At 39.4% G+C, this 17,626-nt stretch overlaps 1 protein-coding gene across 3 annotated transcripts in view; it reads right to left on the reverse strand.

Moving 5' to 3' along the window:
- Positions 1–733: 733 nt before the first annotated feature.
- LOC131428174 (serine protease filzig) overlaps positions 734–17,626 on the reverse strand; it is a 170,831-nt gene continuing 153,938 nt past the window's right edge. For all 3 annotated transcript variants that reach the window (XM_058591893.1, XM_058591891.1, XM_058591892.1), the window contains 3 exons: positions 10,969–11,084; positions 10,651–10,770; positions 734–1,379 (listed from right to left, as the gene is read on the reverse strand). In XM_058591893.1, the coding sequence (XP_058447876.1) occupies positions 1,215–1,379; positions 10,651–10,770; positions 10,969–11,084 (401 nt within the window). In that variant the 3' untranslated portion in view covers positions 734–1,214. The remainder of the gene's footprint in view (positions 1,380–10,650; positions 10,771–10,968; positions 11,085–17,626) is intronic.

A 17,626-nucleotide genomic window follows, 5' to 3' on the forward strand; every position in this document is an offset into this window, starting at 1 on the left:
GTCACCTGTATTATTCAAATTTTTTTGGTGTGATAGCTTCTTTATTATTAAATTTACACCAGTGAAATTAACATGAAATTAGTTGGTTTAAGTTATAATTTTGTTTTAATTTAAGAGACGTTGTTTACATGATTGGATTCTTTCGGTTAACTTTCTATTGCTTCTATTGTTTTGTTCGACATTTTTTTATCAGCATATATTTTGTTTAATTGCTCAATCGAATATCTAGAATGTCTCATTCGACACTATTTTTCAACAGTTAACAGTTGCCGAGCAACAGTGATATGAAAAAAGTGCATACAAACAATCATTTGCCATTTTAAAAATGAATCTGGAGTTGAATTGGCCTCTCTAATAATGAAAAATAAAGTTACATTTCAAAGTTTCATTGAAGTATGTGAAGTCTAAAGATTTGCTACAGGTTACTGACGCCTGTCCTAGACGCAAGCCGGTGAACGCAAGGTGGTCAAATTTGATTGATTATAGTAGAGCTGAAAATGATAAGTGATAGACAAAACTATTTGGGGGCAGGAAATTTCGTGCACGAAATGCATGACGTTTCGTGACTACCAACAATCATACCACGCTACCTTTGGTGAGTACAGGCGTTTCAACGAATAATCGAATTATCAAGTTTGATCTGAATTGCAAACAAGTTTGTCTTCACATAAAAAGGATTTCGGATTGATAAGAAACGCTGGGTTGTTTTTTTTTCGTAAGAATTTCTGTTTTCATTTGGAAATAAATTAAAATAATCACATTTTTACACCGCCACTTCATCCCACTGTTCGTTTGATGTGTTTTGTTCTGTTCACTTACGGGCTAGAAAATAAATAATTTAGTAACTAACAACAACAATAAATTAATCTTAACAATGACTCCAAATCACATCCATCTATTCGCTAGATAAATTATTGCAATTTGTTCCCTAAAACGTAACTACCTACGAAATTTTGCTAGAGATTCGCTCGCTCGATCAAAATTTCCCACACGCGGTTACGGACATTCGTCGGAAGGAGGCTCTCGTCCCGTTCGTTCGTACCCAAAAATTGTCACACTCGTTCGCATCCAGTCGCTCCGAAAATGCACACCCACGCCAGTACCAACTAATTAACCACCGTATTCTTTTGTAGGGAGAGAAGAAGAGGATCCGGGAGGGCCAACCCGGGAGGTTGTTTGTTTGTTTTTTTTTCGTTTCCATCGCCGGTTTCAGCTTATTTCACACCGGTTACACTTCGCAGCCAGGGTTTGTAGAAGGTCGTCCGCATATACACTCCGGGCAGGTACGGGGCCGCACATCGGATTCCGTGGGACACCGTGCCGACCAGTTCGTACCGGCCGTCCGAACGTTGCAACACCAATGGACCGCCGCTGTCACCCTGTTGTGTGGGCGTGGGAGAACAGAAGAGAGTTAATTATTATCGGATGTTGAAAGCGGTGAATTGAGGGTGAAGACAGAAAGTAATCATTGACAAGTTTTTCGATCGATTTGGGGCTTCGAATTTTCCAATTTTAACTGGTGAGCTCTGCTCCGGACAGTTTGAGGAAGACTGAGAATCGAATGGGGTTTTGTCGAGTTAGCAAGCGCAGCTATTTTGAGTAAGTGAAACAGATCCACGGTTGGATGGTATGTAATCAATAATTTCAATTATGTAGGTAAATATTATTTCAGTAAACGATTTTACCATCGGAACGTTTAATAGAAAATTGGATTTCTGGTTCTGTCGGAAAAATCACTATGAAATTGCGCTAGCAGTAGAAAGAGGACTTTCCATGCTTGAAGAGTCAAAAATTCGAATCACTAGATTTTTTCACCATACCCAAATAGTATGGGTTTTGAACGGAACACGATAAAATGACGCTTGAAATCAAAATTAGATGCAATTTTCAATATAATACATAGTATTTTGGTTCGATTTTATTTTACCACGGTTCCTTTTTGGCAACATAATTAATGTTTAGAAAGGCGTCGCTTTCTTAAGTAGCACAATAGTTCCGTTCATTGCCGTTTCAACCTTCCGAGCGAACGGACGTGATTTGGATTTACTGCGAAAGCATTGAAAACCAGTTGTGTGTGTGATAAAGTGGTCGGACGATCGAAACGATATTGTGTGATAGACAATAGTGCTTTTTCCTCTGAGAGGTTTTTTTCGCATTATATAATAGAACAGTGCCTTATTGTGAGCGGTGGATCGAAACGGTACCGGTAGCCGGTTATTGTTTCGGCGATCAAGGCCAAGTGTGCGGATTATAAACAAGCGGCCATTGTGTGAGGATTATAAATAAGTGTGCTTTTTCCTCTCGGAGGTTTTTTGCACATCATCAAAGCGGCGATACGCCGACCGACGAAGACCAGCTTGGTGTCCCCCGTTGGATCTTAAGTTAAGTACCGTTACTTCGATTATTTGTTTTTTATCATTATATTTCCCCCCGAATTACTTGTTTCTGCGCGGAAGTAGTTCCGCGACATGTCTAATTTAAGTCCTGGCCCCCCCGCTCCCGATGTTCAAATGGAGACTTCCCTTGTCTGTAAAATGTCCCGCATAAAGAGCTATCCTGATGGGCTCGCACTACCGGCCGGGCCTTACGCGGTCTATTTCCGGACCAAATCAAGAGAAAAAAATTTAAATATTTTAAAAATATCGCGAGACCTGTTTTCGCGATATAATACTATAAAAAGTATTGATAGAATACGGCCAGACAAGCTCAGGGTCCTGTTTACCAGCTCTAAACAGGCTAATGAGCTTGTTCAAAAGAATCCCTTTACGCAGGAGTACCGCGTCTACGTGCCCGCTCGCAAAGTAGAAATCGACGGTGTGGTCACCGATGCGAGTTTGACTTGCGAGGATATTCTTAAGTACGGGGCGGGTTGTTTTAAAGACCCCTCACTTAAGAATGTCAAGATACTGGATTGCAAGCGATTGCATTCAGTATCGATCGCAGGGGATGGAACAAAGTCTTATCCCCAATCAGACTCTTATCGTGTGACCTTCGCCGGCACTGCTTTGCCCAACTACATCCTCTTGGACCGGGTTCGTTTGCCTGTTCGTTTATTTGTACCCCGGATAATGAATTGTACCAATTGCAAACAACTGGGGCATACAGCTACCCATTGCAGCAATAAGCCACGTTGTGCTAACTGTGGGGAGGCTCATGCGGACGGCTCTTGCGGTAAGGATGCTGAAAAGTGTCTCTACTGTAAGGAGGGTTCACATGACCTCTCTGATTGTCCCGCTTACAAACTGCGAGGTGATCGAATGAAGCGTTCCCTAAAGGAGCACTCCAAGCGTTCCTTCGCAGAGATGCTTAAAAGTGCCACCCCTCCTAAACAGACAACGAATCCATATGCCTGCTTGTCGACTGACGAGAGCGATTCTGACGACCTTTTGGAAGGTCCATCTTCAGCGGTCCCTCATAGCTGTAGGAAAAGAATGAATAAATCTTCTCATAAGCTACCTAGTAAGGGTTCGAAGGTGTCTTCCGAAGGGCTTCGAAAAGTTACAGCTAACGGGAATCGGGAAAAATCACCGAAGCAAAAAGCTCCTGGTCTCGGAAAACCAAGCGTCCCTAAAAATCCCCAAGCGTCCCTAAAAATCCACCAGAGAACCAACTAGGTGCTGGACTTATCAAGTTTTCTGATGTTGTGGACTGGATTTTTACAACTTTCAATATTTCAGACCCTCTTAGAAGCATTTTAATTACTTTCATGCCTACAGTAAAAACATATTTGAAGCAGTTGACTGCAAATTGGCCCCTTCTTTCAGCGATTGTATCTTTCGATGGCTAAATCATCCACCGAGGTCACGGATCTAATCACTGTTTTACAGTGGAATTGTAGAAGTATTATCCCAAAAATAGATTAATTTAAATTTCTAGTAAATAATCTGAAATGTGACGCATTTGCATTGTGCGAAACTTGGTTAACTTCTGAAATACCCTTAAACTCCCACGATTTTAACATTACTCGCCTGGATCGAGATGATCCCTACGGAGGAGTACTTTTAGGGATCAAAAAGTGCTATTCTTTTTATTGAATTAACCTCCCCTCGATACCAGGTATTGAAGTTGTCGCATGTCATGTTACAATCAAAGGTAAGGACCTTTGTATTGCTTCCATCTACATTCCCCCAAGAGCCTCGGTCATGCATCGGCGACTCAGTGATATCATTGAGCTCCTTCCCGCACCGACGTTGGTTTTAGGAGACTTTAACTCACACGGTACGGGATGGGGCTGTCTTCACGATGATAACAGATCAGCTATGATCCATGATATCTGCGATAACTTCAATATGACAATATTGAATACGGGAGAAATGACACGGATTCCTGCACCACCAGCAAGACCAAGTGCGCTGGATTTATCCCTTTGCTCGACATCGCTACGGTTGGATTGCACGTGGGAGGTAATTCCTGATCCCCACGGTAGCGATCACCTACCGATCGTAATATCAATCACCAGCGGCTCAAAACCATCGAAGACAATCAATGTTTCGTACGACCTCACACGAAATATTGATTGGAATAGCTATGCGACCTCGATATCTGAAAGTGAAAGTGATCGCCATTCAAAAACCAGGAAAATCAGCACAATTCGTATCGGCCGATTGCTATGCTTTCCTGTATCCGGAAATTGTTCGAAAAAATGATTCTCTTCCGTCTAGACAATTGGGTCGAAACTAATGGCTTACTTTCAGATACACAATTTGGTTTCCGCAGAGGCAAAGGAACGAACGATTGTTTGGCGTTGCTCTCAACCGAAATTCAAATGGCATTTGCTCGTAAGGAACAAATGGCGTCAGTTTTCCTAGACATCTAGGGGGCTTTTGACTCAGTTTCCATAAACATCCTATCTGAGAAGCTGCATCAGCATGGTCTTTCGCCAGTTTTGAACAACTTTTTACATAATCTATTGTCTGAGAAACATATGTATTTCGCGCATGGTGATTTGTCGACAATACGATTCAGTTACATGGGTCTTCCTCAGGGCTCATGCTTAAGCCCCCTTTTATACAATTTTTACGTAAACGACATCGATAAATGTATCAACACATCTTGCACGCTAAGACAACTTGCCGATGACAGCGTTGTGTCTATTATAGGACCCAAAGCTGGCGATCTGCAAGGGCCGTTACAAGATACTCTTGCCAACTTATCCACATGGGCTCTTCAAATGGGTATCGAGTTCTCTACGGAGAAAACTGAGCTGGTTGTATTTTCAAGGAAGCGAGAACCAGCACAACTACAGCTTCAACTAGGGGGTGAAAACATAGCTCAGGTCTTCACATTTAAATATCTCGGGGTCTGGTTCGACTCCAAAGGCACATGGGGATGTCACATTAGGTATATGAAACGAAAATGCCAACAAAGAATCAACTTTCTTCGTACAATAACCGGATCGTGGTGGGGTGCCCATCCAGGAGACCTGATCAGGCTGTACCAAACAACGATATTGTCCGTGATGGAATACGGATGCTTTTGCTTCCGTTCCGCGGCGAACACTCATTTCATCAAGCTGGAAAGAATGCAGTATCGTTGTTTGCGTATTGCCTTGGGTTGCATGCAATCGACTCATACGATGAGCCTCGAAGTGCTGGCGGGCGTTCTCCCATTGAAAAACCGGTTCTGGGATCTCTCATATCGTTTACTCATTCGATGCGACATTTTGAATCCTCTGGTGATTGAAAATTTCGAAAGGTTAGTTGAGCTCAATTCTCAAACCCGTTTTATGTCCTTGTATTTTGATTACATGGCTCAGAATATTAATCCTTCTTCGTTTGTTTCCAACCGTGCTCATTTCTTGGATACTTCTGATTCTACTGTGTTTTTCGATACTTCCATGAGAGAAGAGATTCGTGGAATTCCGGATCACGTGCGCCCTCAAGTGGCCCCAAATATTTTTTATAATAAATTTAGAACAGTCAACTGTGAAAAGGTGTTTTACACTGACGGATCAAACATCAACGAGTCCACAGGCTTCGGTATCTTCAATCAAAACATCACCGCTTCGTACAAACTCAGTGATCCGGCTTCAGTTTACGTCGCAGAATTAGCTGCTATTCAGTACACCCTCGAGATCATTGAAACCTCGCCCAAAGACCATTACTTCATTGTCACGGACAGTCTAAGCTCAATAGAAGCTCTCCGGGCAATGAAGCCAGGAAAGTACCCCCCTTATTTTCTGGGGAAAATACGGGAACACTTGAGAACTTTATCTGAACGGTCTTATTCAATATCGTTAGTGTGGGTCCCTTCGCATTGTTCCATTCCGGGAAATGAAAAGGCAGACTCATTGGCTAAGGTGGGCGCATTAGAAGGTGATATTTATGAAAGACCAATCAGCTTCAATGAATTTTTCAGTATTTCTCGTCAGAAAACTCTCGAAAGTTGGCAAACTTCATGGACGAATGACGAACTGGGACGATGGCTACACTCCATTATTCCTAAGGTATCAACGAAACCGTGGTTCAAGGGGATGAACGTGAGTCGTGATTTCATTCGCGTTATGTCACGGCTCATGTCAAATCACTATACATTCAACGCACATCTCCGGCGTATCGGGATCGTGGAGAACGGGCTCTGCACCTGTGGCGACGGTTATCAGGACATCGAGCATGTCGTGTGGTCGTGCGTAGAGTATCGCGACGCCAGGTCGAAGCTACTGGAATCCCTCAGGGCCCGAGGTAGACCGCCTGAAGTTCCGGTTCGGGATGTGTTGGCGAGTCGGGATAGCTCATATATGCTTCTGATATACGAGTTTCTCAAACACATTAATATACAAGTGTAATCTGTTACATCTGGCTTGGAAAGTTCCTCCTATTTATCGACGTTGTTTCAACTGTGGCTAAGAATAATCTTCACCTGCAGGTTCGACACTTACTTCCGTCGATTATCCCGATTCCTCATCTGTCCACCATCTTCATCGGAACTAACAAGATCTTTGTGCTGTCACTAACCTTTTCGCTTCCCCCCTCCCCGTCTCTTCTGCATCTCGATGTCAACTAATTAGATCTCTGTCGTTTTAGTCAATTCATTCCCATATCCCCTTTTTACTCCGTTTTCCGCAATATTTACTTCGCTATTTTTTTTTCTCTTTTTCTTCTGTAACAACACCATCATCGCCCACGGAAACTTACCAACAGCATGCGGGCCACCCGCCGGGTATTCGTAACCTGGGGGTGTTTCCCGCGGACCCACACGGACCGAAGAATGCGGCCAACATGAACATTCACCAACGCCATATGGAAGACTCTCATGAAATTATGGCGGCGAATCAGTCATGTCTTTCGAGTATCCGGGTATACTACCAAAACGTTGGTGGTATGAATGCATGCATTGATGAGTATTTGTTGGCGTGCTCGGATGAATGTTTCGACGTGATAGCTTTTACGGAGACCTGGCTTAACGATTGCACCCTGTCTGTGCAAGTCCTCGGTGAAAACTATGAAGTTTTCCGAACGGATCGTAGTTCCAGCAACAGTACGAAGAGTACTGGTGGCGGCGTACTTGTTGGTGTTCATCGTCGTCTAAAAGCACAACTAATCCAATGTACCAGTGGTAGTTGCGTTGAACAGGTATGGGTACAAATTAAGTTGGCTAGTTATTCAACTTTTTTCTGTGCGGTTTATTTTCCGCCGGACCGTACTCGTGACCTGCCGTTGATCGATGCCCATCTTTTGTCCCTCGAAGAGATATGCTCTTACGCTTGTCCTGTCGACGAAATATTAATCGTTGGGGATTTTAATTTTCCCAATCTAAAATGGCAACCAGCTTCGAACGGCTTTCTTTTCGCGGATCCTTCGCAGTCATCTTTTCATGCTGGCAGTATCAGTTTGCTTGATCGTTACAGCACAAATCTGATGCGCCAATTCAACCACGTGACGAATGAAAACAATAAAATACTGGATCTTTGTTTTTCGAGTAAATCCGATTCCGCTCCCAAGATTGCTGCTGCACCCGTTCCTATGGTGAAATATGTAAAGCACCATCCTCCTTTATGCCTTGAGATAGAAGCTTCTCGGCAGTCTCATAGCTCCAATGTGGATGGAACCGTCAGATATGATTATAAAAAAGCAGACTATAGGAAAATTATCGACTTTTTGTCGAATATTGATTGGAGTGAAGTTCTCGACAAAGACGATGCAAATCTTGCTGTTCAAACTTTTTCCAATATTTTGACGTATGCTATAGATCATTATGTGCCGAAACGACTAAGTAATGCTTTCAGACAAGCTCCATGGCAAACTACTGAATTGAAACGATTAAAATCATCTAAAAGATCTGCGTTAAAAAAATATTCCAAGCATGGCGGGTATGCACTGCGTGCAAACTACGTACACATCAACTCTTTATATAAAAGGACAGCAAAACGTTGCTACGCACGTTACCTTCGGAATGTTCAGAACAAATTGAAGTCCGATCCTAAATCTTTTTGGAAATACGTAAACGACCAACGAAAAGAATCGAATTTGCCTTCGTCGATGGTATATGGGATAAGTGTTGGAACTAATCTAGATGAAATTTGTCTACTGTTTTCCGAAAAGTTTTCCAGCGTTTTCTCCAATGAAGTGTTGTCACCGAACCAAATCGCCCAAGCAGCAATGAACGTTCCAGTATCACATCAGTTGTTGGATACTATCAGTGTTGACGAAGATTCAGTAAAAATGGCTATCGCCAAAATGAAATCTTCGAGCTCTTCCGGACCCGATGGTATTCCTGCAATCTTTGTGAAAAAAAGCTCCATCGGTTTAATTTCACCTATCTGCCAAATTTTTCGTTTATCGCTAACATCTGGGATCTTCCCTGATTCCTGGAAGTTTTCATACATGTTTCCAGTTCATAAAAAAGGAGACAAAAAAGACATCGACAACTACCGTGGAATTACGTCGCTCAGTGCTATTCCAAAGCTTTTCGAAATGGTGGTACTTGATTCTATATTCAACCATTGTAAATGGTTTATTGCAGAAACACAACATGGGTTTATGCCGAAACGGTCCACGGCTACCAATCTCTTGACTTTCACGACGTTTGTGACGAATGCTATATCCTGCGGTTTACAAACTGATGTTATCTACACGGACCTTTCCGCTGCCTTTGACAAAATTAACCACGCCATTACTGTTGCTAAGTTAGACAGATTGGGATTTGGTTCTAACATGCTGCGTTGGTTTTCCTCATACCTTAATAATCGCCGATTAGCAATCAAGATAAATGACGCTATATCCAAAGAGTTCATCGCTTCTTCTGGGATTCCACAAGGCAGCCATCTCGGACCTCTGATCTTCCTCCTGTATTTTAACGATGTGAATCTTTCTCTAAATTGTCCACGTTTATCTTTCGCTGATGATCTCAAGCTATTCCAAATAGTTCGAAGTAACGAGGATGCTGTTTTCCTCCAACACCAACTTGAAATTTTTTCAAAGTGGTGTGAGGTAAATCGAATGGCTTTGAACATTGATAAATGCTCAATCATCACGTTCACACGCAAAAAAAATCCTATAAGATACAACTACTGCCTTGATGAAGTAGTGATCAACAGAACCACGTGTGTTAAGGATCTTGGTGTAATTCTAGACGAGCAATTGTCTTTCAAGCAGCATATCAACTTTATTGTAGCAAAGGCATCTCGTAGTTTAGGATTTGTAATGAGAATAGCAAAACATTTCACAGACATTTACTGTTTAAAGTCTCTATATTGCTCACTCATTCGTACAACGCTCGAGTACTGCTCTACGATATGGAACCCATATTACCTTAACGGCTCCTACCGAATAGAATCAATACAGCGCAGATTCGTCCGTTTTGCTCTTCGACAGCTACCTTGGAATAACCCCAACGAGTTGCCTAGCTACGAAAGCCGTGGATTATTGATTGGACTCGACACCCTTGGCATTCGACGTAATTTGTCCCGTGCTATGTTGATCGCCGACATGTTGAACAACAAAATAGACTGCCCTGCACTCCTCAGCGAAATTTCTTTAAATGTACGCAGCTGCCGATCACCAGCTGAAGGCTGGATCTGCCAAAGTCAACCATTGCGACCCAAATATGACATTACTCAATGATACAACCCTAGTTTTAAGTTAGTCGTAAATTAAAATTAGTAAAAGCCCTTGGCATCTTAGAGCTTAAGCAGTGTGCCTTAAACATTATATTCTCGAATAATAAAAAAAAAAAATAGTTCCGTTCTATTTGGAGAGATTTGGCATCTGGCCATTACGGGAAAACGGCCATAGAGTACCGTGTATGCCGTGAACAAGCTCCAGGAGGTGCACAAGGACTTGAGTTCACCTGCAACTAAAATATAGCAGAAATCGATTTTAGAAACAAATTCTGGCACTAGTTTGGTTTGGTTTGTAGATAAAATTACTAAAAATTCTTATGGATATCGAAGTTTCATGTTTGCAGTTTTGATATAATTCTGTTATGAGTTGCAGATCGGAATTCAACATTATGTTACTTGTAACACAAAATAGTTCAGAGTGAAATCGATCGATTGAATTCGATTTATAGCGTTCTGCCTCATCAATAGACGTAGCAAACTCCTTGAAGCTAGTGAACCCTCAAATGAAAAAAAATCAATACTAAATTAATATACTATTCGATCTGTAACCTTCAGGCCAGCATGGACCACTGGATGGACGGGATACGTACCTCGCAGGAATCTCGTTTGCCGTTCGCGTAGCCAGCACAAACGAACGACGGCAGGATCTTCTTGTTGTGTCCGGCCATGTGGAACATCTCCTGGCAGACACTGTTCTCTATCACCGGAACCTGGGTGGATACAAAATGAAATAAAATAGAAAAAAACGGAAATGAGAAAAAAGGTACAGACTGCTGAGATATATTGGGAAACCTGATTAACGTTGAAGATTGAGTTTATTCATTAATTCATTTTTTGCATCGTCGATCGGATCGAAGGCTGTACTACTTTTCAAAAGTGTTGCTAAATGCTATCTATTAAAAACTTACTTGAACTTCCTGTAGCACCGAGGGAACTCCGCCACCGTACGTTAACCGACCCCATCCGGTCACTGTTGCCATTCGGCCGGTGAAATCAGCTTCGTCTGATGGCATGCAAATTGGCACTGTGAAAAGAAAGAGAGAGAGAGAGAGAGAGAAAGTGAAATTAGTTGAAAACCAAATATGAGAAAATTGTGACTTGACGTTTAGTTTCATACACATACATAACATATAGAGCATCAGTATATAGGACAATTGCATGGCGAAAACCCTACTTATGATATAAAGTTTGATAGGTCATTGCAAACGACATCATGTGCTTTACCCACTTTGAATATATGACTCACATAGTTCGTAAAAATTGTGTTTAACATCTTATAAGATGCACATAAATGGAGTGTCGTATTTCACATAAATTTATATTCAAGAACATGTAAAACTGTGTGATTTGAAAATTGCATGGCTTCAAATCGAATGAAATAGCAATATTAGATCTCAAAGCACGCCAGTTTATCAACTGAGCCACAGAAGCACATATCTTCTGAATGAATAATGGATACAAATAAATCCATACAGCGGCGCTAGTACCTATCATAGATATCAACATTCGTGCCACTACTATGAAATATTATTATGCTTAGATTTAGCTAGCGATGATGGATTCGGTGCCAGGCAAGAATTCTGTAATGTAAATTAATTTCATTGGATTAGAAGCCGGAAGTGTACGGCAGATTCCAATCAGCCAGTAACTTCTCGCTTAGATAAATCGGAATTAAACAAAACCTGTTTTAATCTACCTAGTGGTGTAATGATGCCTTTCTCATATTACTCATAACATCATAAATATTACCGTGGAATTCGCAAAAAACAACTGTTCATTGAATAGAAGTAAGAAAATTTATTCGGACTTAGTCTAATAAACTCTACAAATGCTGTTCACCCTGTAGTTCCGGAACCGGAAATAGTATCCACTACAACTTTAGGAATTCCGTATTAAACTGTAAGACTTTTCCTTTGCACCTATAAGCTCGATGAAAATCGATTCGGTCATCTTGAAGAAAGATTGGTGATTTGTAGTTTTCAAGCACGATTTTAAATTCTTTCGAAACCGGATTCAGTTGACCGGAATAGCCGAGGTTGGTATATCATTTATTTTACCCCGGCTTTACATTCTTTTATTGTTTCGGTCGCCTTTATCTTAAAACAGCTAAAATTTTTATCGTCTTTTACGAATATCACACAGTAGTAGCAGACATCCGTAACCGTTTCGTTTTCTTTATAGCGTGTACGAAACAGAACAAAGCACGCACCAGTGTTGTACATATTGTCATTCTACATGGCGATTTGAAAACACTTTGACACTCGTCGCTCAGTAACTGCGGAACCGGAGGTCAGATCCGGATGCAATATCACAGTAGTTTTAAAGATAATATGAGCTTTAATTCGAATCAAGATTTGTGAAAATCGGTTCAACCATCTCAGAGAAATGGAAGTGAGTTCTATTTTTGGAGTTTTTCTCCACCACTTTCGGTGCTTCCGGAACAGGAAAAGGAGGGAGGGGGGGGCAGTAATTCCTAATTAAGTTTTTTTGCCCATAAACTAACGAGCTCTGCAAACTAGAATAATTTATTAGACAATTATATGGGATTTGTACCTGTTTTTGACCATCGCTCGTGGAAAAATACTAATGAAATTTTTTAATTTTCCACTTTTCATGCTTATGTTTTGGAACCGGAAATTTGATCCAGGTAGAATGTTTTATAATTTTTTAGGAAACTATAAGACCTTTCATTTGAATCTTAGTTTGCGAAAATCAGTTTAGTCATTTCAAAGAAAATTGAGTGCACACTTTTTCTCTAATATTCAAATGAAATTCAATACACCGAAAACTCCATTTACGAACTAAACGGGGGTTCGTAAATGGAGGTAGTTCGTAAAAAAAGTTTACGTTATTTGGGATTTGGTTCGTAAAAAAAGTTTACCTTATTTGGGATTTGGTTCGTAAAAAAAGTTTACGTTATTTGGAATTTACTTCACGGACGGAAAACGATGTTTGAAGTGATTTGGAAATCCAAGATGGCGACTTCCGGTTTATCAATATTCCTAAAAACCTTTACAATGTGGGTATTTTCGGAACGGGGTTGATGAGTAGATGACGAAAAACGATGTTTGAAGTGATTCGGAAATCCAAGATGGCGACTTCCAGTTTGTCGATATTCCTTAAAAATCTTTACAATGTGGGTATTTTCGGAACGGGATTGATGAGTAGATGACGGAATACAATGTTTGAAGTGGTTAGTTACGGTTTCAAATTTCGACATTCTAAAAATTAATATTTTCTCAATGGCTTACAAAATGTTAAATCATATTCCGACGGGCCAGTTGACATGAGATTTTGACAAGTTTAAATAAACACAAATGTATCGTGATGAGAGTAACAGTAGTTTTTTCGAATTATAAATTATAAGTGTAACACTGAAAATAAATAAAATTGGAGAATACGGTCATTGATTTGAAACCAAATTTTAATGTTTGTGGTTGCTTACAAATATATTGAGACTTCCAGTTGTTCAATAAAATATTGAAAGCATACAATATAACTATAACAATACAAAATTATTATAGCTGTTCAGACATCTACTTGTTATGGTCATTTCGAAAATATAGTACAATATTCAAACAATAATGATTAGCAGGAAACACCTTTGTCAGAAGCATGACTTTTTTTAAACGATATATAATCATACCGTAATGATCGTCAAAGAATACCGATACAACTGAACTCACAATTTTGATTTTTGAAGCGCTTTCAAACATAATTTCCCGGTATATACTCATCAAACCCGTCCCGAAAATACCTATATTGTAAATGTTTTTAAGCAATAACAAAGAACCGGAAGATGCCATCTTTGATTTCCGAACCACTTCAAACATCGTTTTCCGTCATCTACTCATCAATCCCGTTCCGAAAATATCTACATTGTAAAGGTTTTTAAGGAATATCGTCAAACCGGAAGACGCTATCTTGGATTTCCGAACCACTTCAAACATCGTTTTCCGTCATCTACTCATCAATCCCGTTCCGAAAATACCCATATTGTAGTAATTTCCATGGAGCCGGAAATTGTTTTCATTGGATGCAAAAACCTATTTTTACGAAGTTGGTTCGTAAAAAAAGTTTACGTTATTTGGGATTTGGTTCGTAAAAAGACTTACGTAAAAAGAGGTAACGTAAAAAAAGTTTTCGTAAACGGAGGTTTGGGTGCAGCAGGCTATGTGACCATAATACCTTTTATTTGAATCCTATACCGTTTTCGTTTATAGATCAGAGCAGCCCGAGAGAGTCGCCCTAACAACTTTTGAGATGTTTGTTTTAGCAACCTTGGTTCGCTCTAGATCGGACTCCAATCGCGTAGTTTTGCTCTGAAAATTTTCTCGGATCGCATCACGACATCCATGCGAGTTTGTTTATTTTTTCTTTTTTCTATGAGATGTTGTTTAGGGCGCATAACACGTGTTCGTTTCACTCGAAGTCAGAGTCGCCCGCGTGTAGGTTCAAAAATGAAAACGGTATTAGTTTGTGAAAATCGGTTCACCTATCTTTGAAAAAAGTGAGTGCATATGTTTTTCATATTTTTGGTACATATCATCCTATATCTCCGGAACCGGAAGTCGGATCGGGATGAAATTCAATGGCAGGCTATAGGATCAAGAGACCTTTCATTTGAATCTTAGTTTGTGAAAATCGGTTCTGCAATCTCTGAGAAAAGTGAGTGCATATTTTTGTTACATACATACACACATATACACACACACACACACACACACACACACACACACACACACACACACACACACACACACACACACACACACACACACACACACACACACACACACACACACACACACGCAGACACACACAGACATTTGCTCAGTTCGTCGAACTGAATCGAATGGTATTTGCCATGCCGGGCCTCGGTTTAAAAATCGATTTACACAGTATTTGCATATCCTTTTTGTATGAGAAAGGCGATAGTATAATCGATTTTTCAAAATTTTCTCACAGGGTGCACTGCCCATACTCGCATATCAGTCCCATATCGATTTTCGCCAATTTTGAGTTAGCTTCAGGAATGAAATCTGTCGTCAATATACTCTCAGAAATTGCAATAAAAGTTTGGGGTTTGTTCTGTAAAATGGGAAAAAATATCAACTCATGTATGTCCCATATGCAAAGTACCCGCATATCAGTCCCATTCAGTGCAAATTTCAATAATTTCATTTGTTACAATATTGGAATAGCAAAGATGTATTACCGATATTTCATTTAATAATACCATGATTTAGCATTAGGTAGCACAATAAATCAAAAAATTCGGAAACAAAATTTTGATCGTCTTTTTCTCGACATACCGACTTTCCATATGGGACTGATATGCAAGTATGGGCAGTGCAAGTTGATTACCAATTTCAATTTCCCGGCTTTTCCGGTACGCAAGAAAAAAAAATCCCGATTTTTAGAACGGACCCAAATCGGCTATGTTTAGTATTTGTTCAAATATTTCTCTTTTTCAAGCTTTGAATAGAAATCCGTTGTCCAAAAGAACATCGAGAGTTGAGAAATGAAGTATTTTTTGGGGTTCATAAATAGGAAATATTCATTATGACGAGAGCCCACAACAATGACCAAAAGTCTTTCTTTGTTTTCTCATATAGAGTACTCTCTATGCAATCAGTGTGACACCCGATTTTGAACCAAGACCCAGAGGACTGAGTGTCCATGCCATTCGAATCAGTTCGTCAAGATCAGAAAATGTCTGTATGTGTGTATGTGTCTATGTAACATTTTTTAACACTCAATTTTCTCAGAGATGGTTGAACCGATTTTCTTGTTGGCCCATACGAATTTCATCCGGATCCAACTTTCGGTTGTGAAGAGGTGGAGATCTGCAAACATCAGCTCTGATCTTGATTAGAAACTGATTCTTCGGTTCGACAGCCTCCAACAATGCGCTGAGTCACAAGAAATTCAATACGGTTTTGTTCGAGAGAATGACGATTTGCTTGATAAAAGATTAAAGATTTCAATAATCATTGGAACTACGTTTAAAAATTTCACCCACAATTTGTACAAACGTTCTCCCTCTGAACAGACAGTACCACCCAGCTCAATGTACTCCATCTTTATTTTGTCTATTACTTCGCCACTAATGTTATTCGTATTCACTAGCTCTTCAAGATAAAAACTCAACCTTTTCGACTATTTCAAAAAAAAAACGAGGTAATAGTAGGATTAAAATTAAAGAAAAAACTCTGATAAAAGTGATCAGTCTTGCATTTCACGAAGGAAAACAGAATTAAAATTCTTGCAATTTTGTCCAAAAATCAACACATTTTATTCAGACTTCATGCTTTTTCCAACAATGTTCTTGTGTGCAGCTTTCACACCAAATTCGATTCTTGTTAGTATCTTTCTAGGTTGCTTGAAATACCATCAGTCATTTGAAAGCCAAATAATTGAAAATTAAGTGAAAGCCTTATAATTAAAATTATAATAGTTATTTTCCGAACTATTCAGTCTTTTGCAAATATAGGCAAAACCGTTAGTTTCAAAGATTCGTTCAAAACTTAATAGTTTTACCGAGATAATTAGTTCTATTGAAGTATTTCTACCAATAATCATTCTCTTTTGTATACGTTCTCAGAGGTCACGAATGTATGTAACTTCTAACAGATTCCTCAAACCAGAAAACGTTCCGAAAGACGCAACTAATTTGTATACATCCCCAAAGAATTCTATTACTTCTATTTCTATTGAGAAAAAAAGAGAACTATCATCCTTCAATAAACTTTTGAACTTTTGAATTGTTCGCGAACGGATTGTATATGTTAAATGTGTATTCCAATACTATTTTAGCACAGTATAGTCTAGAAAAAAGAAAGTATATCGAAGGCTAAAAATGAACGAACAAGGAATAATTCTCTTCCCGTAAAACCGATTCCATCTTACAACATACGTTGCCTTAAAAACCTGATTTAGCCACTAAAATCACTACGATTTTTTCCTATTTCTACTTAATTCGTCTTGCTCCACATTTTTTAATTGTTTCACATTCCTTGGAAATTAAAAAAATATTAAAAAAATCAGCTAAAAACACTTCTGATATGTTCACTACTGTGTTCCTAAATTCATCTCAAAGGATTTATATTCATCCTATCGTTGGTCCTTTATTCATCCCATAAATTAGCAATGGCGATAGCAATCAAAACCAAAATATTGCACTATTACACTCTCAGGTTCAAAATGTCAGAATTTTCCTTAAAAAGGGGCCTATTGCCAACTATGAGACAACACAAAATATTTTCAGAAACAGTTTGGAATCATTGCGACGTTTAAAATTTTCGTTTTCGTTTTCGTTACCTTTCGTTTTAAATTTAATTTTTTTTTAATTTGGAGAACTTAAAAAATAGATAAAATGAGATAAAAACTCAACTAGTTATATTGGTAATAAATTAATTAAAATTGTAATGCAATCTATTTTCGGCTGTAGTTTTTGTGTGTCTCATTTTTCGAACAAACAATGTATGGAATACTTATATAACTAATTTGATACTATTATTTTGCTAAAGGAAGTATGTAAATAGGTTAAGGCGTTTAAGAGTT

This window comes from Malaya genurostris, chromosome 2 (genome assembly GCF_030247185.1).
Source record: "Malaya genurostris strain Urasoe2022 chromosome 2, Malgen_1.1, whole genome shotgun sequence".
NCBI lineage: Eukaryota > Metazoa > Arthropoda > Insecta > Diptera > Culicidae > Malaya > Malaya genurostris.